Source organism: Staurois parvus, unplaced genomic scaffold, assembly GCF_062004578.1.
Source record: "Staurois parvus isolate SC_StPar_1 unplaced genomic scaffold, SC_StPar_1.0 ptg000153l, whole genome shotgun sequence".
Taxonomy (NCBI): Eukaryota; Metazoa; Chordata; class Amphibia; order Anura; family Ranidae; genus Staurois; species Staurois parvus.
Window position 1 is genome coordinate 24,350,143 of NW_028317949.1, and position 25,707 is coordinate 24,375,849.

Genomic DNA, 25,707 nt, shown 5'->3' on the forward strand with positions numbered 1-25,707 from the left:
TAAACAAGAACAGTTTAAAAAAACTGTTTTAAAGTTGACCCAAACTATTTCCTTCACTAGTACATGCGCCTGCTGTGAGCTCTGTGTAAACGGTTACATATAGCATACTATGTTCCAGCAGCAGTATAAACACGGCGTCCCATTCCTGGAACAAAACAGTAGAGCTGAGTACTGATCAGCCATTCACGTGATGCTTTGTACTTTATGAATGAATAGAACGCTTCCTCTGATTGAGACAGAGATCACAACATCATCTGCCCAACTTTCCACCTCAGCCAAATCAGAGGAAGACTTGTATTTATTCATAAAATAGAAATTTTCCTGTGAATGGCAAAGCAGCACTCAGTCCCACATAATTTTGTTAAGGAATGGGATGCGAATTCCCCCACCCCTGCTGAACACAGCTCTGTATACTGTATGTAGCTGATGCTACATACACAATACTCATAGCGGATGCATGTATTAGTGAAGGAAATGGTTCCTTTGGACCAACTTGGCCCAAGCAAACTATCTGACCATAAATGAAACCCGGAATTAGGCTTTAAAAGATAAATGTATAAAAACAGCCTCATTCCAAAGAGAATATTTGAATCCATAAACAGGCCAACCCTGTTTCTAACTTAGCAGCCCACTGCAGTGCTTGGGTAAGGTTTCTAATCTGAAAGTCAACTTTGAACTAGACCTAAACTTTCCACTTTTAAGTGGCACATTACCCTTATTTTTCTGTTCAGTAAAATATTCCTCCCACTGACACCATCGCTGGGGCACGATTACTCCCACTGACACCATCGCTGGGGCACGATTACTCCCACTGACACCATCGCTGGGGCACGATTACTCCCACTGACACCATCGCTGGGGCACGATTTCTCCCACTGACACCATCGCTGGGGCACGATTACTCCCAATGACACCATCACTGGGGCACGATTACTCCCAATGACATCATCGCTGGGGCACTATTTCTCCCACAGACACCATCACTAGGGCACGATTACTCCCAATGACACCATCACTGGGGCACGATTACTCCCAATGACACCATCACTGGGGCACGATTACTCCCACTGACACCATCGCTGGGGCACAATTTCTCCCACTGACACCATCGCTGGGGCACAATTTCTCCCACTGACACCATCGCTGGGGCACGATTTCTCCCACTGACACCATCGCTGGGGCACGATTACTCCCAATGACACCATCACTGGGGCACGATTACTCCCACTGACACCATCGCTGGGGCACAATTTCTCCCACTGACACCATCGCTGGGGCACAATTTCTCCCACTGACACCATCGCTGGGGCACGATTTCTCCCACTGACACCATCGCTGGGGCACGATTTCTCCCACTGACACCATCGCTGGGGCACGATTTCTCCCACTGACACCATCGCTGGGGCACGATTTCTCCCACTGACACCATCGCTGGGGCACGATTTCTCCCACTGACACCATCGCTGGGGCACGATTTCTCCCACTGACACCATCGCTGGGGCACGATTTCTCCCACTGACACCATTGCTGGGGCATGATTTCTCCCACTGACACCATCGCTGGGGCACTATTTCTATCACTGACACCATCACTGGGGCACTATTTCTCCCACTGACACCATCGCTGGGGCACTATTTCTATCACTGACACCATCACTGGGGCACTATTTCTATCACTGACACCATCACTGGGGCACTATTTCTCCCACTGACACCATCGCTGGGGCACTATTTCTATCACTGACACCATCACTGGGGCACTATTTCTCCCACTGACACCATCGCTGGGGCACTATACCTTCTGTTAAAAACCAATGATGGGGCACAGTTCCTCCTGTTAAAACCACTAATGGGGAAGGGTTTACTCCCACCTTTGTAGAAACATTTTCTACTCACACTGGCGACAGTCCAGCCCCCTAAAGCCTGAAGGACAGTAAACTGGCCCTTTGTTTAAAAAGTTTGGAGACCCCTGATTTATACCATAGTTTGTAGACGCTATAACTCTCACGCAAAGCAATCAATATACACTTATTGGGATTTTTTTTTGTACCAAAAACATGTAGCAGAATACACTTTGGCCTAAATTTATGACTAACTTAGAGTTTATATTTTTTATAGCTGAAAGTAGAAAAATATATTTTTCTCAAAATTTTCGATCTTTTGTTTATAGTGCAAAAAATAAAAAGCGCACAATGATCAAATACCACCGGAAGAAAGTTTTATTTGTGCGAAAAAAAGGACTCATTTTGGTTGGGTACAGCGTTGCATGACCCCGCAATTACCAGCTGAAATAGTGCTGTGAATAATAAAAAGATAGGCCTGGTCGGGGGGGGGGGGGGGGGGGGGTAAATCCTCTGGAGGGCAAGTGGTTAATATTACTAAGCAGAAAATGCACAGCTCTGGCCAAACATTTGTGAAAATTAATATTTATGTAATTCTCAAAAGTCTGTTGCCTCAGTTTTTATGATGGCAATTTGCATATACTCTATACCAGTGATGGCGAACCTTTTTGAGCCCGAGTGCCCAAACTGCAACCCAAAACCAACTTATTTCTTTCAAAGTGCCAACACTGCAATGAAACCTGAATATCGAGCTTTTGGTTTAGAAAAAACAACTCGTACAGTAGTGCAAACTAATTAACAGTACAGGGATGACCAGAGACTGCGGACAGTACAGGGATGACCAGAGACTGCGGACACAGTACAGGAGATGACCAGAGACTGCAGACAGTACAGGGATGACCAGTGACTGCAGACAGTACAGGGATGACCAGAGACTGCGGAAAGTACAGGAGATGACCAGAGACTGCAGACACAGTACAGGGATGACCAGAGACTGCGGACACAGTACAGGGATGACCAGAGACTGCGGACACAGTACAGGGATGACCAGAGACTGCGGACACAGTACAGGGATGACCAGAGACTGCGGACACAGTACAGGGATGACCAGAGACTGCGGACACAGTACAGGGATGACCAGAGACTGCGGACACAGTACAGGGATGACCAGAGACTGCGGACACAGTACAGGGATGACCAGAGACTGCGGACACAGTACAGGGATGACCAGAGACTGCGGACACAGTACAGGAGATGACCAGAGACTGCGGACACAGTACAGGAGATGACCAGAGACTGCGGACACAGTACAGGAGATGACCAGAGACTGCGGACACAGTACAGGAGATGACCAGTGACTGCGGAAAGTACAGGGATGACCAGAGACTGCGGACACAGTACAGGAGATGACCAGAGACTGCGGACACAGTACAGGAGATGACCAGAGACTGCGGACACAGTACAGGAGATGACCAGAGACTGCGGACACAGTACAGGAGATGACCAGAGACTGCGGACACAGTACAGGAGATGACCAGAGACTGCGGACACAGTACAGGAGATGACCAGAGACTGCGGACACAGTACAGGGATGACCAGAGACTGCGGACACAGTACAGGAGATGACCAGAGACTGCAGACACAGTACAGGGATGACCAGAGACTGCGGACACAGTACAGGGATGACCAGAGACTGCGGACACAGTACAGGAGATGACCAGAGACTGCGGACAGTACAGGAGATGACCAGAGACTGCGGACACAGTACAGGAGATGACCAGAGACTGCGGACACAGTACAGGAGATGACCAGAGACAGCGAACAGTACAGAAGATGACCAGAGACTGCGGACAGTACAGGGGATGACCAGAGACTGCGGACAGTACAGGGATGACCAGAGACTGCGGACAGTACAGGGATGACCAGAGACTGCGGACACAGTACAGGAGATGACCAGAGACTGCGGACACAGTACAGGGATGACCAGTGACTGCAGACAGTACAGGGATGACCAGAGACTGCGGAAAGTACAGGAGATGACCAGAGACTGCAGACACAGTACAGGGATGACCAGAGACTGCAGACACAGTACAGGGATGACCAGAGACTGCAGACACAGTACAGGGATGACCAGAGACTGCGGACACAGTACAGGGATGACCAGAGACTGCGGACACAGTACAGGGATGACCAGAGACTGCGGACACAGTACAGGGATGACCAGAGACTGCGGACACAGTACAGGGATGACCAGAGACTGCGGACACAGTACAGGGATGACCAGAGACTGCGGACACAGTACAGGGATGACCAGAGACTGCGGACAGTACAGGGATGACCAGAGACTGCGGACACAGTACAGGAGATGACCAGAGACTGCGGACACAGTACAGGAGATGACCAGAGACTGCGGACACAGTACAGGAGATGACCAGTGACTGCGGAAAGTACAGGGGATGACCAGAGACTGCGGACAGTACAGGGATGACCAGAGACTGCGGACACAGTACAGGGATGACCAGAGACTGCGGACATAGTACAGGAGATGACCAGAGACTGCGGACAGTACAGGAGATGACCAGAGACTGCGGACAGTACAGGAGATGACCAGAGACTGCGGACATAGTACAGGAGATGACCAGAGACTGCGGACACAGTACAGGAGATGACCAGAGACTGCGGACACAGTACAGGAGATGACCAGAGACTGCGGACACAGTACAGGGATGACCAGAGACTGCGGACACAGTACAGGAGATGACCAGAGACTGCGGACACAGTACAGGGATGACCAGAGACTGCGGACACAGTACAGGAGATGACCAGAGACTGCGGACACAGTACAGGGATGACCAGAGACTGCGGACACAGTACAGGAGATGACCAGAGACTGCAGACACAGTACAGGGATGACCAGAGACTGCGGACACAGTACAGGGATGACCAGAGACTGCGGACACAGTACAGGAGATGACCAGAGACTGCGGACAGTACAGGAGATGACCAGAGACTGCGGACACAGTACAGGAGATGACCAGAGACTGCGGACACAGTACAGGAGATGACCAGAGACTGCGGACAGTACAGGGGATGACCAGAGACTGCGGACAGTACAGGGATGACCAGAGACTGCGGACACAGTACAGGGATGACCAGAGACTGCGGACAGTACAGGGATGACCAGAGACTGCGGACACAGTACAGGAGATGACCAGAGACTGCGGACACAGTACAGGGATGACCAGTGACTGCAGACAGTACAGGGATGACCAGAGACTGCGGAAAGTACAGGAGATGACCAGAGACTGCAGACACAGTACAGGGATGACCAGAGACTGCAGACACAGTACAGGGATGACCAGAGACTGCAGACACAGTACAGGGATGACCAGAGACTGCGGACACAGTACAGGGATGACCAGAGACTGCGGACACAGTACAGGGATGACCAGAGACTGCGGACACAGTACAGGGATGACCAGAGACTGCGGACACAGTACAGGGATGACCAGAGACTGCGGACAGTACAGGGATGACCAGAGACTGCGGACACAGTACAGGAGATGACCAGAGACTGCGGACACAGTACAGGGATGACCAGTGACTGCAGACAGTACAGGGATGACCAGAGACTGCGGAAAGTACAGGAGATGACCAGAGACTGCAGACACAGTACAGGGATGACCAGAGACTGCAGACACAGTACAGGGATGACCAGAGACTGCGGACACAGTACAGGGATGACCAGAGACTGCGGACACAGTACAGGGATGACCAGAGACTGCGGACACAGTACAGGGATGACCAGAGACTGCGGACACAGTACAGGGATGACCAGAGACTGCGGACAGTACAGGGATGACCAGAGACTGCGAACACAGTACAGGAGATGACCAGAGACTGCGGACACAGTACAGGAGATGACCAGAGACTGCGGACACAGTACAGGAGATGACCAGTGACTGCGGAAAGTACAGGAGATGACCAGAGACTGCGGACAGTACAGGGATGACCAGAGACTGCGGACACAGTACAGGGATGACCAGTGACTGCGGACAGTACAGGGATGACCAGAGACTGCGGACAGTACAGGGATGACCAGAGACTGCGGACACAGTACAGGGATGACCAGAGACTGCGGACATAGTACAGGAGATGACCAGAGACTGTGGACAGTACAGGAGATGACCAGAGACTGCGGACATAGTACAGGAGATGACCAGAGACTGCGGACACAGTACAGGAGATGACCAGAGACTGCGGACACAGTACAGGAGATGACCAGAGACTGCGGACACAATACAGGGATGACCAGAGACTGCGGACACAATACAGGGATGACCAGAGACTGCGGACAGCACAGGAGATGACCAGAGACTGCGGACAGCACAGGAGATGACCAGAGACTGCAGACAGCACAGGAGATGACCAGAGACTGCGGACAGCACAGGAGATGACCAGAGACTGCGGACAGCACAGGGATGACCAGAGACTGCGGACAGCACAGGGATGACCAGAGACTGCGGACAGCACAGGGATGACCAGAGACTGCGGACAGCACAGGGATGACCAGAGACTGCGGACAGCACAGGGATGACCAGAGACTGTGGACAGCACAGGGATGACTGCTGACCTTTGGGGAGGGAGGGGGAGCGGGTACCTGAATTTGACAGGTACCCGCTCTTACTTCCGCAGAGTTTTTTTTTTTATCTTACCTGTTCCTTTATCCAGCCGCGCGTTGTCTTCCCGGCTTCTGTAGTGTGGGCGGACAGCCGGATGCCCAGTGCGCATGCGCGAGAAGCGCTGCGCTTTGTGATTGGTCCGGCGGCTTCTGGGATCTGTCATGTGTCCCAGGTACCGCCTTACCATTCACAAAGAGCACTGCTTCTTGTGCATGCGCACTTGGGACCCGGCTGTCACGCACACTACAGCCTTGAAGACAGCGCGCCGCTGGATTCTCCTGGCGTGCCCACAGATAAGGCTCGGCGTGCCGGCTGTGGCACGCGTGCCACGGGTTCGCCATCACTGCTCTAGAATGTTATGAAGAGTGATCAGATGAATTGCAAATAATTGCAAAGTCCCTCTTTGCCATGAAAAACTTGATCCCCAGAAAAAACATTTCCACTGCATTTCAGCCCTGCCACAAAAGGACCAGCTGACAAGACAGTGATTCTCTCGTTAACATGGGTGTCAGTGTCAACGAGGACAAGGCTGGAGATCACTGTCGTGCTGATTGAGTTAGAACAGACTGTAAGCTTTAAAAGAAGGGTGGTGCTTGCAATCATTCTTCCTCGGTTAACCATGGTTACCTGCAATGAAACACGTGCAGTCATCATTGCTTTGCACAAAAAGGGATTCACCGGCAAGGATATTGCTGCTACTAAGATTGCAACTAAATCAACCATTTATGTGATCATCAAGAACTTCAAGGAGAAAAGTTCAATTCTTGGGCACCCTGAAGCCTTCTATACAACAAAGTCCAGAAAGCACCAGGATGGTCTCCTAAAGTTGATTCAGCTGCCAGATCAGGGCACTACCAGTGCAGAACTACCTCAGGAATGGCAGCAGGCAGATGTGAGTGCATCTGAACGCACAGTGAGGCAAAAGACTTTTAGAGGATGGCCTGGTGTCAAGAAGGGCATCAAAGAAACCACTTCTTTAAAGGAAAATCATCAGGGACAGACTATTCTGCAAAAGGTACAGGGATTGAACTGCTGAGTGTAGCAATTGTGCATACAGAGATGGACAAGGTCATCCATCTTGCTAAGGATCCTCCATCTTGTATAATTTCTACTCCCAAATCAGCTTCCCTCCAATTTCCCCCCTCCCTCAGGAATGTGGTCTGTATGATGTCAGAGACCACAGGCACAGTGGTAGAACTGCATGGTAATAAATCCCCACACTAGCTGGTGCCCGGGTGTCCGTTAGCTTCTCAATCTGAGATATCATAAAACCATAAACCAGTCCTTCACTGAGCTTCAAAGACATTCCAGCTAGCTGTAAAACAGACTCACATTTAAAAATCCCCTTTTCCATATCATTTTATATCTGGAGATATGGAAGACTTACAAGGAAACCAGGCATATATTCGGATCGGTCACTTTAATACAAGTTGGCTGATATATTACACCCCCTAGCTGAAATCTACAGGAGAGCAGAAAATAATATCTCCTTAACCGTCCCAAGCAGGTATGTCATATTTAATATCAATACGTTCAGCAGATGCTTCTGCATATTAATCTACTAGTGGCAAGTCTGCTACATGCACCGAGGGTAAGTTATGGATCATGATATAAACTGCGAGGGATTTTGGTTCTAGCTTGGGTCTCCGCCTGCAACACCCTCCCCAAATGAGGTGATTGGTTCTCTGCTTCAAGGAGACACCTTGCTGAGTTCCTAGAAAGGCTGTTATGCTTGGAGCAGAGAGTTAAGTTGAGTAGGTCGTATTGCAGTTGAAGAAACCTCCCTTTTAACATCGGAACCACCGTTGGGAGATAAGGCACCCTTTTGGCTCAGGAAACTTGATCTGCTTAACCCAGGACTTTTGGCAAGTACTCTCTCTAAACTTCTATTATATCTTTGCTATGTTATTGCTCTGTGTGTGTGTGCGCATGTATATATATGTATGTATGTATGTATGTATGTATGTATGTATGTATGTATATATATATATATATATATATATATAGGCTACATCTTTTTCTGTAAATATTTCTATTGCACCCCTTTGACCTTACTTTCTGAAAGTGTTGAACTGTTTCTAAATCTATTTAATGCAAACTAAGAATCCCTGTCTCTGAAGAGCGCTACTGTGTGTTTTAAAACGTCTGCATACATCTGTCTGCGGTGACATTGTGTATACAAACGATTATTCAAACATCATAGTGTTATTGCTAATATTGCCACGTTTCCTCTTTCTCTGTACAAAAAGGAGGTGGTGGCAGTGTGAAGGGTTAATTGCGTAATAAACCTGACCCAGTAACAATCGCTCCCAGGCTGCAGGTACAGAGATTGTGGTCCATTAGCTGGAAAATCGTTGTGCAGGGTGCAGCTGTGTGTGGCATTGTTACGCACGTGACAGCGCGGTTTTAGATTGGCTAGTCCTTCGGTCGTGAGTTTGTTGAGAAGGGCTGAGGTCTGACGCCGCGATCGTCACACTGAGGACTGGGGTTAAATCATTATCTCTGATGAATCCCCTTTCCAATTGTTTGGGGCATCCGGAAAAAAAAAAAAACCTTGTCCCGAGAAGAAAAGGTGAGCGCTACTATCAGTCCTTTGTCATGCCACCAGTAAAGCATCCTGGGACCATTCACGTGTGGGGTTGCTTCTCAGACAAGGGAGTGGTTCTCAAGAGCACACATTTGCCCAAGAACACAGCCAGGAATAAAGAATGGTACAAAAACATCCTCTGACAGCAATTTCACCCAACCATTCAAGAACACTTTGGTGATGAACAATGCCTTTTGCAGCATGATGGAGCACCTTTCCATAAGGCAAACGTGATAACTAAGTGGCTTGGGGAATAAAACATCAAAATTTTGGGTTCATGGCCAGGAAACTCCCAAGACCTTAATCCCATTGAGAACTTGTGGTCAATCCTCAAGAGGCGAGTGAACAAAAAAACCCCCCAGAAATTCAGACAAACTCCAAGCATTGATTATGCAAGAATAGGCTGCCACATCAGCCAAGATGTGACTCAGAACTTGATTGACAGCATGCCAGGGCGAATTGCAGTGGTCTTGCAAAGGAAGGGTCAACACTGAAAATACTGACTCTCTGCATACACTTAATGTAACTGTCAATAAAAGCCTTTGACACTTATGAAATGCTTGCAATTATACTTCAGTATACCATAGTAACATCTGACAAAGATCTAAAAACACTGAAGCAGCAGACTTTGTGAAAATTAATATTTGTGTCATTCTCAAAACATTCGAACAGGGCTATATGTGCACCTAATCGATGTTGGCATCACTGTTGTTAAAGACCTGACATTAGATATAATTCCAACTACTAAAAAAGCAAGTGCTATCTGAGAGTGCTGTACGAATCTATGAAGACAATATCACTGGACAGGGGTGACAGTTGGCAAGGCTTTAACCTCTTGACCTCCAGAAGATATACCCTGTTCATTACCAGGCCATTTTTTGCTATTCGGCATTGCACTAATTTAACTGGTAATTATGCGGTCATGCAACACTGTACCCAAATGAAATTTGTATAATTTTATTCACACAAATAGAGCTTTATTTTGGCGGCATTTGATCACCACTGGGTTTTTTTTTTATTTTACACAAAGTTTTCACTTAAATGATATAGAACTCACACATACCATGGGTACATGTGGAAGTACATCTCAAAATACATTCTGCTACTTCTACCAAATATGAGGATGCCACATGTGTGGGACTTTTTGGGAGCCTAGTCACATACAGGAGCCCGAAATCCAATAACCCCTGATTTTTGTCACAAGGTTTTGAAAAAGAAAAAAAAAACATTTTTTGTTTTCTTTCTTCATGTTCAAAAAACGTGTGGCGTTGCACTATTCTGGCATTTCAGGGCCTCAAAAACTGACACGTAGCCAGGAAGTTTAATGAGGAAATAAAGTCCTGTAAAAGCCTGAAGGTGCTTATTGGATTATGGGGTCCTGTACATGGCTAGACTGACAAAAACTCTTACATGTGGTATCCCCATACTCAGGAGAAGAAGCAGAATGTATTTTGGGGTGTATTTCCACATATACACCATGGCATATGTAAGCAATATGTCATTTAAGTGCCAACTTTACGTAAAAAAAAAATAATTGTAATTTTCCAAAAAAGTACGGTAAAAAAAAATTGACTCAATATGCCTCTCATCAAATAGTTTGGGGTATCTACTTTCTTTTTGGGGGGATTTTGTGCTATCCTGGCATTTTATCCTCAACATTAGAAGCTTCTGCCATACATCACCTACTCTTCTAACCACTTGAAGACTTTCACACTTTTGTTCACATGAAAAAAAGTTTTTTTGCTAGAAAATTACTTTGAACTCCCAAACATTATATATTTTTTAAAGCAGAGGCCCAAGAGAATAAAATGGTGGGTGTTACAATGTTTTATGTCACACAGTACTTGCGCAGCGATTTTTCAAACGCAAATGTTTGGGAAAAAATACTCCTATTTTGAATTTTAATGCACAAAAACACAATATATTGGCCAATTGTTTGGTAGAATATAAAAGATGATGTTACTCTGAGTAAATAGATACCAAACATGATATGCTTTAAAAAAAACTACGCACGCCCGATGCAACAGTGACAAACTTTATAGATTTTTAATATCCATAGGCGATGCTTTAAAAGCCTTTACAGGTTAGAACACAGGAGATCTAGTGCTAGAATTGCTGCCTTCGCTCTGATGTTCGTGGTGATAGCTCACATACATGGTGCAATTGCGGTTTACATCATGACACGGGGCAAACGCTTGTATTCACCTTTGCACACGAGCACAGGGCCACTTTAATTTTTTTTTATTTTGATAATTTTATTTTTACATTGTCCCTTCCAATTTTTTTTATCACTTTTATTGTTATCACAGGGAATGTATATATCCCCTATGATTGCAATAACAGGTATTCATTCTTGAAAAATCAGGGGTCTGTTAGACTCTTGATCTCCCCTCTGCCTCTAAAGCATCTGATCACACCGATTTTGGTGTGATCAGAAGCTTTCCCAATTTAAAAATGGCGCTGTTTATTTCCAGCGAAACCGGAGTGATGAAATGCTTGTAGCTTCTGTTTATAGACTATAGACTGTTCTGACTATAGAGATAATTGGAGCCGTCCTGGTCTCCAATCAGCTCTATGAACAGCCAGCTGCATTCTTGGGTTCTGCCATGGGACGGAACAGCCTGACAAAGCTGTGGAAAGCAGTTGGGGGTGGGGGAATTTTACATCCCCTCCCACTGCATGTAAAAGCAATCCAGTGGCTAAATAGCAGCTATGATTGCTTTTACATAAAAGTCGACTTCTGGCTGAAACAAATTATAGCAAAATGATACCTGCAGCAGGCATCATCCTGGTGTAACCACTCAAAGCCCAGTGATGTACCAGTACCTTGCTGGTCCTTGTTGGGCATATATATTAGGATTTTTTTTTTTATATATAGCCTGTGGGCTGAATGCAAAAAGAGAATAAATATCTGCCAGAAAAAGTGTATGGTATGCTCACCATTAGAATATACTGCCCTGCATCCACTTACTTCTAATGTTGGGCATACATGAGAAAAAAAAAAAAAGGAAAAAAAAAAAAAAGGAAAAAAAAAAAAAAAGAGCCCGACAGATTACTCCATTCACATTGATCGATGTGAAGAAATCTCTGCGAAAAAAAAAAAATGCAGATGCATAGGAACGATTCACCCATTGACCACCCCAGGCCCCCATGCTTAGGAATAAGTTTTGTTTTTGTTATTGCAGATGAGAGATTGGCTCCAGCAGTGCTGCACGCACTGATGTTTATTCTGAGAGCAACACTTTTCCTGCAAGGAAAATAACGGTTAATAAGATACAGTAATAGAACATAAATTCAATAAAACAACTTTTTAAAAATATACGAAACATATATATGCTGAAGAACAGGCATCCGCCCACTGACCACCCCAGTCCCCCATGCTTGGGTATATATGGGTTTTTTTTTTTTTAAACTGCAGATGAGAAATCTCATTCCACAGCGCTGCACTCTTTAATGTATATATTCTAAAAGTACACTCTGCTGCTGTCAAAATAAACAGATCAGTGCTGTAGCTGAATGGCATCCCTGCAAAGCAAATAATGGTTAACAATAAAACACAGTAACAAAAGAACATTGTCTCAGTAAATACAACAAGCATTTTTGTCTTTTAATTTTTTTTTTACTTTTTTAATCTTTTTTGCTTTTTACTTTTTTTGTAACTTAAAAAAAACTGTAAATGTCCCAGACTATGATTTTAGGGTCTCTCAAAATGCGATAGCCAGTCTCCTCACTACCTAACACCTTAGAGACCCTGTGTACATGTGTACCCTATACTATGCTGTGCCGTAACCTATACTAATACTCCACTAGTGTGTGGTAGTGACGGAAGCAGTCCTTGAAGCAGAGACCAGGTTGGCCAGGACAGGAGGGACAAAAAAAAAAAAAGTGCCATGTTTAATTCCGTGTCTGCTACAGACGCATTTTTTTTGGGAGGGGGATTGGGTACCAGGAATGGCATCAGGAAAATTCCTCTCATGCAGCTGGCCAACTGCATCTGGGTCAGATGTTATGGCCACAGTACCTTCTGGGTACAAAAGGGCCGTGATGATCTCTTCCTGAAATTTTAGGAAGAATCCAATTCGTCCAGTTGCTTTGTAAAGCTCAAAAGCGTTGTACAGAGCCAACTGAAATATACAGACACTTTTTTGTACTAACGTCTGCCTTTACAGGTAACTAAATACAGCTTCATCATCTGGCCATTGAAGTCCAACCCTCCCATATTAAGGTTATAGTCGTGTACACAGAGGTGCTTCTCAACACCAGTTGCCGTGCAAACTTGAACTGTCGTGTCTACAAGAATGGAAGACAGGATGAAAACATCCTGTTTGTCCTTCCACTTCACTGTGAAGTCATTTCTCAAGCAGGCTTTCTCCCCATTTCCAAGCCTTTGGGAGAAGCCCCAGCGATTAGGTCACATGGTGCCATGAGTCAATCCAAGATCAAAAAGGTGTTTAAAAATGACATACTTGTATAAAAATTGTCCACATATAAGTGATACCCCATAAGGAAAAAGGGTGACAAGTCCCAAACTATCTTGCCACTGCTCCAGGGGGCTCCACATGACTATCTTTTCCCTTGTAAATCGGAAAATTACATATATAGTCTGTTGCCCTCTCACAGACCTTACGATACATTCTGACACCAGATCTGGCACGCTTGCTGGGTAGAAACTGCTTGAATGCAAGGCGGGCAGAAAAATGAACAAGGGACTCATCAACGCAGTTTTTTTTTGGGACGTAAATACATCTGCAAATTCCTGGTTAAGATGATTTACGAGGGGCTGAATTTTGTGAAGCCGATCCTATTCAGGGTCACCCTGAAAATGACAGAGTGTACGGTCGTTTAAATACATAAATTACATTATATTCTCATATCTATGTCTGCCATGGCAGCAGAGAACACAGGCATATGATGAATTGGGTCTGTGGATCAATATGACCGACTCATTCTTTTCAGTAATGCCCATGTTAAAGCGATTCTAAAAGTCCATTTTTTTTTTTGGAAAGTACCAAACATGCTACATTTACCTACTGTGTGCAGTGGTTTTGCACAGAGCAGCCTGGATCCTTCTCTTCACAGGTCCCCTGCAGGCTCTCCTGGCCCCTCCCTCCCGTTGGGTGCCCCCACAGCAAGCAGCCTATGGGGGCACACGCTGCTCCGTGTCCATTCATACACGGAGCCATGGCTTGGCCCCACCTCCTCTCTCTCCTCATTGGCTGACTGCCTGCGAATGACAGCAGCGGGAGCCAATGGCTTCCTGCTTGCTCTCTCAGCCAATGAGGAGGCAGAGACCTGGGACAGCTGAGGCGATGGATCGCAGTGGGGCTCAGGTGAGTATTGAGGGGGCTGGGGGCACTGTTGCACACAGGTTTTTTTACCTTCATGCATAGAATGCACAAAGGTAAAAAACCTTAAGAACCTTTACAACCACTTTGAGGGTTAAGCCCAAAAATTGTTCAACTCAAAAACCGTAATAGGTTTTCATGCAAATTGTCTGGCAAGGTTTGAATTTGGGTTGGCGCCGATAAATTGTGCGAATAAATTACTTTGGTCTACAATAGATCCATACAGATCTTCTGTGAAAAACCGCTAAAAAAAAAAAAAAAATGGGGAGTAGTTAAATTTGCACCTGAATTGCATCTGGGGTGGGCCATGAATGGGGTAAGTAAAGGGGCTGTAGAATCTGAAGGCTGCCAATTAGGATTTACAAACACATCCGGGAAGGACACTATGAGCTCTACGGACACTATAGTCTCTATAGGCCTGTGTTTGAATTCTTGGTGGCTGTGGGACACTACTTATGCTAGCAACTGTACCAGCTGGTACTGCACTTGGGGCTGCATGGGACTCGTCATGTCACCAAATGATACTGTAGTGCTGGTATGTAAAAGACCAGGATGTATTAGGCCGCTGGTGCTCACCAGTTCACCAAAAGGTAGTTCGGCACTAGTACTGGCACTCTGCTGCATAAGAGAATCATCGTTCAATTCTAACACCTCAGCAACCTGGGTAAGGGGGATGGGTATACCTGACCTTAGCAGGTGCTGGCAGGTGTGGGGACAAATCCCACTAATGCTGCATTTTTGGGGACACTAGTATAGTTCTGATCAAAAGATATTGATCTGTTCAGACACTATACTAGCAATGGAAGTTTATAGTGTGTCTGTGAGAATGTCCCTGGCAATCAAAGGGTTAAATGTGATCGTAATGTAATGGCCTGCACTCTGATCCTATCTGGGAGGGACACTGACGCTTACACTATCTGAAGTCACCCATGACATTAATACTGTGATCAGTTGAAAAGAAAAAAAAAATCTGTACACTGTACTAATGATTTGGGGGGGGGGGGGGTGAAATTTATTCTAACTAGGTGTTTCAGTGTAAAATGTGCTACTTTTACTCACATAGATGTTCTCCTCTCTCTGGCTCCAGGAGAGAAGATTGCTTCATTTCCTGTGCCTGTGTTCTGTAAACAGAGGCGCAGAATGATCTCTGGTTCGGTACAACTGATCAGCAGGTCCAGATCAAAATTCATTGGCCTGGATCTGGTGACTGATCAGTGCTGTACCAAATCACAGCACCCCCAACCCGGAAACATGGCGGGAGCGTCGATCATGTATATATACGTGATTTCGCGCAGGGAGTCCGCCCTGTAGCAATAAAACTACTATAGGGTAGACAGCAACTGGTTAATCTTAAAGTTAGGTCAATTTAGATTCTAAGTAAGTTTCAGAAAGGCATGCAAAGGAGGGTTTTCCAGCTAAAGAACGTAATGCACAACTTGGTGCCTGCTCTAAGGTGGGGCCGTCAAAATATTTTAAATAAATTCCAGGTTGGCTTTGAGGATATTATTAATCAAAATACAGTTTAGACATACAACACTCCAAAATAAAATATTCACCATTTTTTCCCCAAATTGGTTAAAAGAAATATGACCATTTATGCAATTTGTCCTCAGGAAAGACACTGAAGGTCGAAAAGTAACATTAGACATTTCTGTTCAGTTCACATTGAGTTCCAGGTATCATTACATAATAACTGTTCAATTATGCCATACAGTCTTTCCTAGTAAAAGTAGTGTTTGCCCCCAGCTGTATTGTATGCTTTTCCTTAATGTATTGTCATATGCTGCAATATGAAGTGGAAAATCACATGACAAAGCAAAGGCCACTCACTTAAGCAGCTCCAGGGTTTTATGGTCCAACAGCAGCCGTGCATTGCCAGTCAAGTCCAGTTCTTGTAACTTGGGAGGGAGAGTTTCAGGCAATGTAATTTCACTCAGTTCGTTGCAACCTAAATCCACACACTGAGATGTGTTGAAAAGAAAAGTTCAAATTAGCCTTTGGATTATGAAATTATGTAGGTCAGCAACTCTTGCTACTGCATAACCTGTCATGAAATGTCATCATAGGAGTTCTCAAAGTATTAATCTGTAAAGATGACAGTAAGGACTAATGCATATGGACGATAAGATGCACAAATGAACTCGAGTGTAGAAAACCTGGCAATTTTAAGTGTTCGAGGAGCTGTGGGTGGCATTTACTTACATGCATATGTACGCATGAGACATTTCCAAACGTGAAAGTTCTGCGTTCAGAAAGTACCTCCTTTGTGAGCGTAAGCAACAATGCAAGAAAGCACTGATGTTTACCCGCACACAGCTATTCACTTCTATGGCTGGCTTTACACACCACCTGCGGCTGCTCGGGCAAGGAAAACCGATGGGACTTTTATACTAGAGCTTATTTGTGTCTCTCACTGTCCATGTGCATAAGCCCCAAACACTTTGCAGTACTTGTTAACCACTTCCATACGGGCACTTTTACCCCCTTCCTGCCCAGCCCATTTTTCAGGTTTCAGCGCTCTCACACTTTGAATGACAATTGCGCGGTCATACAACATTGTACCCAAACTAAAATTTTATCATTTTCTTCACACAACTAGAGCTTTCTTTTGATAGTATTTAATCACCACTGGGGTTTTTATTTTTTGCTAAATTAACAAAAAAAGGCCGAAAATATTGAAAAAAAACCCAAAAAACACGTTTTTCTTTGTTTCTGTTCTAAACGTTTGCAAATAAATAATTGTTCTTCATAAATTTAGGCCAAAATGTATTCTACTACATGTCTTTGGTGAAAATAACCCAAATTAGGATGTATTTTTTAGTTTGTAGGAAAGTTATAGAGTTCACAAACTATGGTATAGATCTGAATATTGATCAATCCTGAAGTACAAGTACTGACAGCCAATCTAATTTCTTGAGGTCCAAGAATGTCAGAATAGTACAGATATCCTCCAAATGACCCCTTTTTGCAAAGTAGACAGTACGACGTACTTCATAAAAGGCATTGCGAGAATTTTGAAGTTGTATTTTTTTTGGCATAATTTTTCGGAAAATTAAAAAAATTATTTTCACTATTTTTTTTTTTTACATATTGTCACCAGTGCAGTACAGCGTCATCATAACTGGCATGGCGGTGATCAGGGACACTGATGACAGTATGAATAACCATACTAACATTGTACTACTTTGGGGAAGTGATCAGTATTTTTTATTTTTTTTTAACACAATTTGCTTATAGCAAAGAATTACTTTGCTATAAGCAAGCATTTACCTGAATGACATCGATTCATTCAGGGGTTTTTTTTTTTCGTGCTTAGCTGTGATTTGGCCACAGCTAATCACATGACACAGCTGGGCTGTGACCAATCACAGCTACACACACTAGTTTACAATGGATGGCATGAATGAAGCCATCCATTGTATACAACTGTCATGTGACCTGCTGTGATTGGTCACAGCAGGTCACATGGTACCGGCAACGGGGCCAGTACTCAGATCTGTCATCGGCCGTGTCAGAGGTACACGGCCGGTGACAGATCGCACCGCTGTGCGGCTCTGCAGGCGCGCAAACTGCGCATGCCCGGGAGTACGCCATATGGCGTCCACCCGGAACGCTGAGGGATTTTGCAGGCCGCCATTCGGCCATAGGCCGGGCGGCTACTGGTTAAATAAGCACTTTTGTGTTGTAGTATTTACCTGAAAACCATTTATTATGGAACCATCACATTTCATTTTCTCAGTGACTTACAATCCAAAGTCTATCATTTTGCAATGCGCACACAGACACACATTTTAAAGCAGTGTATATTCGAGCAAGTACCACAAACAGGTCATGTCTTCCAGGATTTCCTTAAGGCCACACACACACACTTCCAGCAGTTTCATATTAACAAGCTGGTCATTGGTTGCTACAACCGCCCCAGCAACCAAATGCCGGCACCTAAAAAAGGCAGGGGTTAGCAGCACAGGGACCGGATCATGGCCTAGTTGCCACCTGCCTGCAGTCGACAGGTAGACCATGACTGACTGGTTGCCGTCCCCGCGCAAGAGTGTTTGCTTTCAGAAAATATAAAATGTTTTGGTGGTTTTATGTAATCTTCAGGGCTAAAATGATTTTGTAAATGCTAAAGGATAAGTTCGGTCTGGATAAAAGCGCACAGATGTGTCCCAAAGGAAATAAGTGAATGGTATATGTCAACTATGATTGGTGGGGAAAAAACTCACTGCTGCCATGGTAAAAACACATCGGTTTGTGGGAGGTATGAACAGGAGCCAGGCGCTGTGTAGTTTTGTGATAGAAATAATACACCTTGTATGGAGGTGTGCCTTTAATAAGTCATATGGTAAAACAATAATAAATAACCAGCCTGTGGCTTTAGGAAGCCAGGTTCCAAGATGGACGGCCCGTCCGCTCAGAGGGAAGCAGTGGAGTAGAATGCCTGTCAGTGCAGGGACCACGTTTACCCGACGTCCCAGCGTCCTGGATGACGTCATCACGATGTGGAGAGACGGAGGGGGGGAACTCTTGCTGGAGCCGCAGCTTTAGAAGGAAGAGGCCTCTTGAGAGACTTGACAAAGCGCATGCGCGCGAAACATGTTGTCCCAGCAACCGGCCTCTTCCTTCTAAAGCTGCGGCTCCAGCAAGAGTTCCCCCCCTCCGTCTCTCCACATCGTGGTGACGTCATCCAGGACGCTGGGACGTCGGGTAAACGTGGTCCCTGCACTGACAGGCATTCTACTCCACTGCTTCCCTCTGAGCGGACGGGCCGTCCATCTTGGAACCTGGCTTCCTAAAGCCACAGGCTGGTTATTTATTATTGTTTTACCATATGACTTATTAAAGGCACACCTCCATACAAGGTGTATTATTTCTATCACAAAACTACACAGCGCCTGGCTCCTGTTCATAAAGGATAAGTTCACCTTCAGGAAAAAGTTACATGTTCCACCCATTTTTAGAGTGGAACATGCTACATGTTGCCGCTCCTGCAGTGGCTCAACAATTCAAGCCCTCTGTATGACAGCAGTACAGGGAGAAGTTCCCCATACCAGCTGTCACTTCTTGAAAAGAGCACAGCCACGTGGGGCCCTGCCCACACTGCATCATTCATTCACAGCGCTGTTGAGCACTCTGGCAGTTCATTGATGGTTCCTGTCCTTGTGAAACTGCCTGCCCATATGATGTATAGACAGACAGATTACACTAACAGTTTGCAGGAGTCCTATAACTCTCCCAGAATGGCTCCAACACTCCAGATCTACAATCTCTGGTAATGACTAAGAAAAAAATGCAAGATAAGCACAAAGATATATATCTGCCTTTGTGAAGGTAATGTTAAAGAGGGAAGACCGCACAACGCTCTCATCACTGCCGGTCCTCGCTCTCAGACAGTCCCGCGTCGCTTCCGGTTCCAAAGTACGTCACTTCCAGTTCTCGCTTAGCCGATCCCTGACGCGTTTCGTCACTTCCGGACTTATTCATAGGGAGCCATTCTGGGAGAGTTACTGCGGAGAGTCAGTTACAGAGGCGATTGATTTGGAGTGTTGGAACCATTCTGAGGAAAAATCGATGTATATGAGTGAACATCTTTGTCTGGAGAAATATGTTTATACCAAAGCGATTTTTGCCAACCATGAGAGTGGGAGGCAAATAAAAGTTGGTGAGTGCATACCTAAAGGGGGAGCACAGCACTGTTTGGAAATTTATTTACAGTCACATGGTGGTTTTATTTGAAATTCAACTCACATGGTGATTTCAAAAAGGACTTTATTGATGGACTTTTTGTTTATGATTACTTTTATATGATTTATAGAGCGCTGCATATAGATTTTATTTCAAAATATTATTTATTTGTTACAATTTTTTTCTCACAGTAGAAAGTAGCGGCAATTTTTATTATTGTAATTCACATTTATTATTTGGGGCGCACTTTGTATTCAGAAAGGTAGAATATATATGTATTTATATATATAATTTTTTACCTGGAGATATATATATATTTTTTTTATAACTTATTGAGTGCTTTAGCTCTTGTTCTAATCATTTTAAAAAAATGTAAGCGGACTGAAGGAAAAATATGCCCATGTCATTGTTTTTATACTGCAGAGAAGAACACAAACATCAGTATTTTGCTTCATACATCTGATCACAGTTTCAGAATTGCAGTTTAACAGATGCCAGGTATTGGCTTTTTTTCGAATCTGACAGTATAAACAGTGTGAAACTTCCCTGACCTTGATCTCTGAAAGCTGCATAACTTCAGGGAAAACTTCTATGCAGTTGGAGTGGGCGATGACAGTGTGCATACGTCTGCAGTTCATGATGGTGGTTGGTATGGCTTTCAGCTTGTTTCCACTGATATCTATCTCTTCCAGCTCTTCCAGTTTGGCCATTTTGCTGTGCAAATAAACAGAAAAAAAGTAATTCTTGTCTAACACAACAGAGAAACACGGATTTTGTTTGTGAAAATTTGTGAATATTAGGTTAACAAACAGGATTTTTGGTTACCGTAAAATCCCTTTCTCAGAGTTCATCGATGAACACAGCTTCTCTTCATTCTCTAGGATTTATAGGGCCACCTACCAGAGCAAAACACTAGGCCGAAAAAACACAAATGCCTATGGGTGGTCCTAGTTGGTATACACTCCCTCTCTGTTATAGGTAAACCAGTGAGTCACAAAGCAGTGGAAGAAGACAGAAAAATCACAAGATGGGTGGGTACTGTGCCCATCAATTATTTCAGAGAAAGATTTAACAGTGACAAAAAAAAAAAAAATCCCCTCTTCGCTTACGATCATTTACGAACGCAGCATCATGACCATAGGGACATCCAAAAGCAGTGCCTCAATGATGGGTAGGAAAAAAACAGACAGAAAACCACTTGAAGAAAAGCCCCTACAAGGGAAACAAGGAACCTCAAACAGCCACCTTCAAAGCCACAGATAACCAAGTCACTGCCCTGCAAACGTGAGACCTAGACGCTGGAAGTTGAAGTGGCCAAAAGGCCCAAATCACACCAGCAGAAAATGCCAAACTCGAGGAAGGGAGAAACCCAACTCTTAAGGTCATAAACCTGAAGCACCGTCTGCCTGATCCATCATGAAACGGTGGCAGAAAAGGCCACTATGCCATCTCGTGGTCCGCACACAATCATGAAAAGGATCCGACCACCGAAAGAAAGCTGTAGCGAACAGGTATACACAAATTGCCTGGACCACGTCCATCGAAAGCAGTGCAATCTCCCTAGCGAGGGAGGGACAATGTCACCAGGCAGATGAAAAATCTGATGCTACCTCAAAAAAAACAAAAGAACGTAAATGGACAACCACCATATCGCCATGTTAGACCAAAAAAATACTAATGAGACAAGGCTGCCAGCTCTGACATGTGGTACATGAATGTAACCACGATAAAAAAAAGGCAACTTTTTGAGAGAGCGTGAACATGTCAAATGCACTCAAAAAGGAGACTGGGACCTGAACTTCGGGTGGGTACAGAGAATGCACCGAGGATGCCACATGACGAACTCCTTGTATCAGGGTACAAATCAAAAGAGTACATGGCCAAGGGATGGTGGAAAAAAAAAAAAAAAAAAAAAAAAGACTTCAAGGGCAGAGAGCTGACCCTTAATGGAACATAAGGCAAGCTGTGCCCAATGCCTTGGTGAAGAAAGGCCAAGATCCAAGCCACCGTGAAGGCATATGGAGAAACACCCATAGCTCGTACCACAATATATAAATCTTCCAAATGTGATAAAACCTCTGGAAGGAGCCTTAATGGGCCTTCAGCCCAGGAATCACTGAGTGCGGCAACCCCCAATCTCTCAGAACCTGGCTCCCAATATTTAACCTGTCAATCCAGCAACAGTAACCCTCCAGAGGCAAGTCGAGGAGGGCTTGTGGAAGCCTGAAGGGCTTGCAGCCTGTGTCCAAGGAACCTGGGGAACAAAAACAAACAAATGCATGTGTGCAGGGGAGGGAGATCCATGCCAGCAGATTGGCTCCATCTCTTAACTGGGTAATGGAGGAAAGGTGTAGAGCCACCCCTAAGGTTCTTGACAATGTCATCTAAGGTGCCACTAAAGATCCGCTCGCCTTGGAGGGAAAGTCAGCCAGGGCCCACCTAGATGTCTGGTCCGCCGACCAACACTGAAGCCAGAGAAAATGTCAAAGCACTACCACCAAGATGGAGATCTTGGAAAGCAAGGGAGCTGCATTCAAGGATACACCATACCTTAGGGTCCTGGACAAGGTGGTAAGACTAGGTTCCCGCAAGACCAAGAAAAAAAGTGATCTTTACACAGTCCTTGGCATGAAGCCCAGTTCACCCAGTGAGTGTCTGCTACAGCACAGTCATGCAAACACCAGACAGGGCACTGAATCCGCGAAAATAAACCGTAGGAAACTGGCTCTGCCTTGTCTATGGAACCCTTAAAGGGAGAAAACTCCTCCCCCGGTATGATGGTTACCTGTTCAACCAAAATATTGGGGGACCCACAACAGGGGAGGTCCTCCTCACAGGTATAATGCACTGAAAGCTCTCTGGTAAATGGATATAGTTAGGTCCATATATATTTGGACACAGGCACAATTTTATTTATTTTTTTCAGGTATTTACCAAAACATATTCAAGCTAAAGTTAGTGCATACTCCCAAATTTAATTGAAAGTGCATACTCCCAAATTTAATTTCAGGGTATGTACATCCAAATTGGAGGAAGGGTTTAGGAATTACAGATTTTAAGAGTAGCCATCCCCCTTTTTCAAGGGACCAAAAGTAACTGGACAATTGCATCAAAAGCTGTTTCATGGCCAGGTGTGGGCTACTCCTTGGCCATTTCTTCATCAATTAAGCAGGGAAAAGGTTTGGAGTTGATTCTAAGTGTGGTATTTGCATTTGGAATCTATTGTTGTGAACCTAGATCATGCGTTCAAAGGAGCTGTCCATGCAAGTGAAACAGGCTTCAAAAACAAAAAATCCATCAGAGAGATAGCAGCAACATTATGAGTGGCCAAATCAACAGTTTGGTACATTCTGCGGAAAGAATGTACTGGTGAGCTCAGCAACATAAAAAGGCATGGACGTCCACGGAAGACAACAGTGGTGGATGATCGCAGGATCCTCTCTACGGTAAAGAAAAAAACATTCACAATATCCAGACAAGTGAAGGACACTCTCCAGGAAGTGGGCGTATCATTGTCAAAGTCTACAATCAAGAGAAGACTTCACGAGAGCAAATACAGAGGGGTCACCACGAGGTGTAAACCATTCATAAGCCTGAAGAATAGAAAAGCCAGATTAGACTTTGCCAAAAACATCTAAAACAGCCAGACCAGTTCTGGAAAAGCATTCTTTAAACGGATGAAACTAAGATGAATCTGTACCAGTGTGACAGGAAGAAAAAAATGTGGAGAAGGCTTGGATCAGGTCATGATCCAAAACACACATCATCTGTAAAACATGGTGCAGGCAGTGTGATGGCATGGGCAAGAAAAAAATCAAACATTCACTGTCTCGGCAACCCCAGAAGCACCTTCAAATCACAATGTGCTCCACATGGGGTAATATGTGCGATCAACAGCATCTTATTATGCGCAGCAGTGAAATCCAAATGGACACAAAAAAAGGGGGGGGGGGGGGGGGGAGACAACATTGCCCCGTCATCTGGTGCTGCACAGCTGAGCAAGATCAAAAGGGTACTGGGCGTTTACTCTCCAGAGAGACTTTTACCAGATGATAATGCTGTGATCTGCATTATATTGGAGGTTTGTTAACCATTATCAGGGTATTTGCTTTTACCAGCACCTTGTACAGTATACATTTGAAAAATGAAATAAGAACTTGATAGTGCTACTAACACCTCTGGGGAAAAAAAAGAAAAAAAACAAGCGCTGTTGAAGAGAAACCCCCTCACTTCCTGCACCTATAAAAAGCACAGAGCAATGAAAACCCAACATAAAAAAATAATCGTTGCCTACAGTTAGGCTTTAAAAATATGAAATGCGCAACATTGTGAGAAAGGTATAGGAGCGAACAAAATTTTTACATGAATGGCTAACGATTTAACCTGACCAATTGCAGCCTAACCAATGAAAAAAAATCTTAATTTAATGAAAATGTACATAATTTAGACAGTCTTGTCTCACTGAAAAATCTGTGTTAATCAATCAAGGTGGCTGAAAGAAATAGTATTGTAAATGTCTAGTATCAGGACACCTTGATGACAAGGGGATAAATGTTGCAATCAATTTAAATTACCTGTTCTTCAGATCAGAATTCTTTTGAAGTGAAATATTGACAAAGATAATTCAGTGGACCCCCCAAAAAAGAGTCACTCAGGCTGGGTTCACACATATGCGGTGCGGTATATTGCATGTGATTCGCACAGGAACCACGTCGCGAATTGTGTGCGGTGCGCTTGGAGCCATACATTTTGTATGGCTCAAATCACACCGCATCCGCACTAAAAAGGTACAGGGCCTTTTTTTTGGTTCGCACTAGAATCAGATCACATGAGTATTCACACCCATGCGATGAGATTCTGCACATCGCACCATGTTTTGCGAACCGATTTTGGGGTGTTAACATACACACCTGCAGCAGTTCGCATGAACGGGGTGAGATTGTGATGCAGTGCGGAATTCACACAGAAAACACTGCAAATTTCAGACTGCATCAGTGTGATCCCAGGCTGAAGCTCAAAAACTGTAAGGGGATTACAAAAGACTGTGCAAGGTACTGAGCCTCAATCTGCATGGGAAAAATGTATCCCTGAAGATGGCCAAAATAAAAAACTTGGCTAACTATGAAGAGAAGACTTATGATAGTATCCAGCTAATTCCAAAGGGTTCAAAAAAATCTTCTCACAATATCTGATACACTTTGATAATTTGGGCTATTGAAAGTAAAAAAAAAACAAAAACAAAAAAAAAACACGCACACAAGTAGAAACTGCACAAACCTGGCTGGAAAGGTCTGTAGATGATTAAAGGCCATATGCAGAATCTTCAGATGGGGATGTCCAGTTAGCAAGGGCACACACTTGTCAGTGAGGTTGTTATTTGAAACGTAAAGCTCTTGCAATGAGCTCTGTGTCTCCTCAGACAGATATGCTGCTGGAAGCATTTCCAAATTATTGGCTGATACGTTTAAACATCTTAAGCTGCAAGGAAAAAACAAACAGCTCAATTAAGCACACCGTAGAACAATGCAGAAAAAAGGAAAATCAGCATGTTTTCAGAGTTTCTAGACATGC

General features: G+C 44.6%; 1 protein-coding gene across 2 annotated transcripts in view; it reads right to left on the reverse strand.

Moving 5' to 3' along the window:
* Nucleotides 1-25,707, reverse strand: part of PHLPP1 (PH domain and leucine rich repeat protein phosphatase 1) — a 251,539-nt gene that overhangs the window by 30,741 nt on the left and 195,091 nt on the right. For both annotated transcript variants that reach the window (XM_089674867.1, XM_089674866.1), the window contains exons 11-13: nt 25,414-25,614; nt 20,688-20,850; nt 16,285-16,415 (exon numbers count right to left, since the gene is read on the reverse strand). In XM_089674867.1, coding sequence (XP_089530993.1) covers nt 16,285-16,415; nt 20,688-20,850; nt 25,414-25,614 — 495 coding nt within the window. The remainder of the gene's footprint in view (nt 1-16,284; nt 16,416-20,687; nt 20,851-25,413; nt 25,615-25,707) is intronic.